This window comes from Haliotis rubra, unplaced genomic scaffold, assembly GCF_003918875.1.
Source record: "Haliotis rubra isolate DU_JTF1 unplaced genomic scaffold, ASM391887v1 Scf463, whole genome shotgun sequence".
Classification (NCBI taxonomy): Eukaryota; Metazoa; Mollusca; class Gastropoda; order Lepetellida; family Haliotidae; genus Haliotis; species Haliotis rubra.
The window spans coordinates 9,629-14,728 of NW_025767150.1; the positions used below are offsets into that span (position 1 = coordinate 9,629).

The following is a 5,100-nucleotide window of genomic DNA, read 5'->3' on the forward strand; positions in this document are numbered from 1 at the left end:
CTGTAGATGCCGGGTGCCGGGCAGGACAACACAGGCTGTGAGGAACCATTTCCTTCCTGCTGCAAGATGTTGTTGTAACATGCATGGTATACACACACAGCCATGGTATACTGACCCCTAGTCGGCTACCCTGTCCTGTAGATGCCGGGTAACACAAGAGTACAAACTCTTACTTTCGCTCTTGAAAACTGTCATGTTGTGGCAGTTCCTGGAAGGCTGACAGTATCTGTAACATTTGCGACGTGGCGGGCGAGACAACATGTTTTACTACTTTTGCTGAACCTTTGTCTTCTGTACGGACCATGCAGATTGGTTTCTATGTCTCAAAAACCGAGATCCAACCCACTCAGCCACCTTTGGCATTAACAAGAGATCGATTACGTACTTTGTGTACCCCTGACAAGTGTAATATGTCACCGCCCCCACAGCCGAACGCTATGAACAGACAATGACATTTAGAAAGTGGTCCAATGTAACATGTGTTATAGCGGGTGTTCTTCAATACTAAGAGCGGTGGGTCACATTAGTGGTACAAGCGTTCGATCCTCATGCTGAAGGAGTGGGTTCGATTCCCCACATAGGTACAATATGTAAAGACTATTTCCAGCTGTCCATGGTATTGCTGGAATATTGCTAAAAGCGGCATTAAAACATACTCACTCACTCCAATACCAAACTTACAAGCACTGCCACACCACGACCCCTAAACCCCAATTACTGTGTACTCTCTAAATGTCAAGCATAGTGATATTGATATACATTTACACGGTTCTGGATGACAGAGTTCCATTCATAGACACATATGTATCGGCGCCGACGCCGAATGCCATGAAATACTACCCTGTGTGGAAGACGAACACACGACGACAGGTTGCTCAATAGGAAGAGTGCAATGCTATCGATCACCTACAGATATTACTAAATGGTTGTTACTATGTGTCATTAAGCCATGTTGTCGACACCAAGTTGGGGTATGTCATTCGTCAAGTATCAATGGTTAAATGGACTTGATAATACCTGACGTGTCATTTCGACACTAACAAATGCTCTATTAATATCTCAAACATATCTGATCACTAGCGAAACACGTACACACACACACCACACACAGAGATAACACACAGACACATCATATAGATACCTCTCTACACACAATAACAAACTCTTAATACTCACACACACACCACACACAGAGATAACACACAGACACATCATATAGATACTCTCAAACACATATCTTCCTCATCCCTCACAAACACACACCCTCCTAATCCACACACACATCCTAATCCACACACACACTCCTAATACTCATACACACACATACTCCTAATACTCACACACACATACTCTAATCCTCACACACACATACTCCTAATACTCACACACACATACTCCTAATACTCACACACACATACTCCTATTCCTCTCACACACACATACATACTCCTAACATACGACATGTCGTATGACATTCTACCCAAAATCCGTCGGACTACTTTATGTGTAAGATAACCAACTACTAACTGTTCTATGTCAAATGTTTTATTTTCAAAGTATAAATGTATAACATTGAATACAAAGTACAAAATGAGGACGTGAATTGAGCTTACAACACAAGACAACTCGCCCCTATTATATATATTCGTAGTGACGTCACAATTGTCAATAAGCAATGACACTCAGGAAACGTGCACAGCTTCTCCATTGCGCCATCGAGGGGTGATTGGCAGTATACGCCCATAAAGATGGTGGATGCGTCGAATATAGGACATCTAGATCTCTTGTTAGGGGACAGTCCCAGTAACTTCGTGTATTGCACCTTCAACCTACAGTCAGATACTACCGTCAAGCACCTGTCCTGCTGAGGTACCAGGTCATGTCTGCTCTTCGTCTTGTCAGTTAGTGTAGGATAGCTCCTCACGAGTTCTTTTCACTCTCCTTTGTCTTGAGAATGGACCTTGGCTTGTTTCTCTTGGCGTTCCTTGTCTGAGATCTAGGTGTCTCCAGACTCGGGTGACTTTCATCTGCCCAGTGAACGGACTGACGTCGGAGACTGAGGCAGCTGTCTTTACACAAGCACATCTCTGGCATCTCCATGGAACCTCGGCGGAACAAGCTGTAGTCGAGCTGCGACGACGGCAGACATTTTGGACACGTCATGTCCTCTCCGACATCAGATGAATGACTGTCTTCAGTCCCAAGTTTGAGCATGAGAAGGGCTTGGCGGAACTGAACAGACGCCATTGTTGTTGGACCTGGTAGTAGAAAGGGGAACGTTTGATTACATCGACGCTAACATAACAGATATATACATAGACCACGACAGAAATAACATAAACACAAAATGAGAGTCTGCAATTCAGCTGTGTGTCCTTTTTACAATTATATTTATATTTTTATATCATGCCTGATTGTATATTTTGTATTGTAATGTGCTATTGGTCTGTATTAAGTACTGAAATAAGGATTGACTGATTGACTGATTGACAGTATCATGTAGTTGATTTGGGAATAATTCCGACATAGGTAGATATATGGGCAAGTTAAATTCAGTTGCTTTAAAGGTGTGGTGATATAAAGTGGGGCAGATAAAAAGACACAGAGCCTCCTCATAGTCCATCTATCGTACATCTATCGTACATCTAACATAAAATAGCTCCCACAAACGTAATCCGTTTGAGATTGATATATTTCAAAATGGAATCAGTTTCCAATTTAACAAGAAAAGATTTTTGAGTACTTCAGTATCTAACAACCTCGCACAAAACAGGGTAAGTATATCCCGTATGTCCACGCATGCAGGACATGTAATAACCATGAATATCGATTGAATTTAATTGAACAAAAGTCATCGATTCGTAAAATTGGAATAGTGAGTAATTGACCAGTATGTTTCAAACATATTTACAACACAGCAGCAAAAACATACATAAAAACATATATCCGTTTGTACGCTATATCCGTGTTCGCTATATCCGTGTTCTACTGTATATTAAATTGGTAATATTCCTAAATATTGAAAATAGCTGGTATTGGAATTAAATCAAGATTGTCGGGTTATAGAGGAATATACATGGTAGATAAATAAATTAACGACTTACCTTTGTTAAATTATCCTGGTTCAAAGATGTGGTAGTACTCTGTACACCTGATTAAGTGTGATCAAGCCGAGTCAGACCTTTAAGCCTGTTTGGTGTAATCAGTGTGGAGACAGTTCTGGTTGGTGAAGCCCTGGCGACGGTCGCTACTAGACTGTTGACGTATGACTGCTACACGCATATATACCAGTGGAGGCAACCACGCGCACGTTGGCGCATTGCCACAACCAGCAGCTGGGAACTACAGCCCATTGTATACGGTGCCATACATACAGGAATACAGGCTGACAGACACTGACCATACCATTATATAGGTCATATCGTGGTTCCTACATAATACATAGAATATAGACACTCTCTCTCTCTGTATGTATGTATGTATGTATGTATGTATGTATGTATGTATGTATGTATGTATGTATGTATGTATGTATGTATGTATGTATGCATGCATTCATGTATGTGGTTATAAAATGATAATGATACAAAACAGAGGACCATTGGCCCAGGCAAATTAGTGGTTGGAGTTCAACCATGCAATCGAGTCTACTTAAACCATTGTAGGCAAGGGTAACTGTGTACCTCAAACCCCGAAACCTAACAGGGTTATCTGTCTCGGAATCATGTTTGATCATTAAGGGATAATCAGGAGGGGGAGTCTTGGAGGGTGGGCTGTCATTCCAGCAGCCATTTCTTGCAACAGTTGACTTTATTTATAAAGACATGGATTGTCTCAAGATGACGTTGTTGTAGCTCGTTCAACACCCAATCATTCGCTCAGTACCAAATGCTAAAGCATTTATCAATCCCTTTTTCTTGTTTCCTATCCTACATACAGGCTTCTGAATATCGAGTCATGGCCTTGACCATCCCGCTTGCTTGGGTGCCACCATCTATACGGGACGTGATCACTGGACGCGGCGTGGTATTGGTAGTGCCTCATGTGTGATGCCTTACGTGATAGAGAAAATTAGGGCTTACTTGAACTTCGGCCTTAGATGATGAACAGCGAGACACTCCGTGAATGGTACAATATAAGGTAGTGTGTCAAGTGATCCTTCTGTGTACATCTCGAGTACGTAAACCATCAACAGCTTGGTTGATTTACTGCTCCCAGCTGACACATGTTTAATCAAATCAATAATACTACACTTTATTGGGGTATTAAAAGGGAGACGTTTCTTTAGATATAAGAAACCAGAGGTCATCATCGTGTGTGTGTTCTTGCAACTGTTATCAGTTCCGCCAAAATAGCTGCCTTAAAATGTCTCGTAATCAAATGTGGTAAAAACGGAGAAGGAGTTATCTCGTGTGTTTGGATCTCGATATCAAGAGGTTTATTTACCAATGCTTTACTATCAAAGTGCTGTAAAGTATATTTGGTGCAATAAATACTCTACGTCTTAGACAGACTTAGGTACACTCAAGGTTTTTGTTCCCTCTTTTCTCTTGTTTTTGTGTGCAGATTTAACCCAACACATGTCCAAGAATTTACTCTAAGATACTTTACTGGTCTTATGTTGCAAATAAACATCGCATCTGAATACAAGGCGTGACTTGTTGTTACACAAGAGCTCAAAAGAGGGTAATCGCATATGATTTGGATACCTGTTTGTGTTATGGCATTTCTTTAAAAATCACTCACGCCCTGTTTGAATTTCTTCACACTATCATTTAAGTGACGTGTATGACGATTTTACAATGTCGGTATTTTAATGCGTTAAACGACTTGAATAGTTAAGTAAAACTGAAATGCGTAAACTGGGGCGTTATTTTTAGTCATACATTACACGACTTGACGACGCTCCTTGTGACAGTACGTTTCTTTACTTGAACGTTGACTGTGGTTATTCTGTTAATATTACACCCTTCTCATTACACAACGCTACGTGGGGTATTCAACACAATATAAGTACAGGTGGTATTGAAAAGCGACCAGCCTTCATATAAAGGGAACAGAAATTCGAAAACCGCCAGTTTAGCCTGCCATACATAATAC

The 5,100-nt window shown here is 41.0% G+C and overlaps 1 protein-coding gene across 1 annotated transcript; it reads right to left on the reverse strand.

Moving 5' to 3' along the window:
• Positions 1 to 1,646: 1,646 nt before the first annotated feature.
• On the reverse strand, positions 1,647 to 3,237 carry LOC124290363. Its single transcript, XM_046727069.1, has 2 exons — positions 3,105 to 3,237; positions 1,647 to 2,258 (listed from the first exon to the last, which is right to left on the reverse strand). The coding sequence occupies exon 2, from the start codon at positions 2,245 to 2,247 to the stop codon at positions 1,921 to 1,923; it is 327 nt and encodes a 108-aa protein (XP_046583025.1). The 5' UTR covers positions 2,248 to 2,258; positions 3,105 to 3,237; the 3' UTR covers positions 1,647 to 1,920.
• Positions 3,238 to 5,100: the final 1,863 nt, after the last annotated feature.

Excerpts from the sequence above, each read along its gene's own strand:
- LOC124290363 (XM_046727069.1), bottom strand. The coding sequence starts at position 2,247 with ATGGCGTCTGTTCAGTTCCGCCAAGCCCTTCTCATGCTCAAACTTGGG.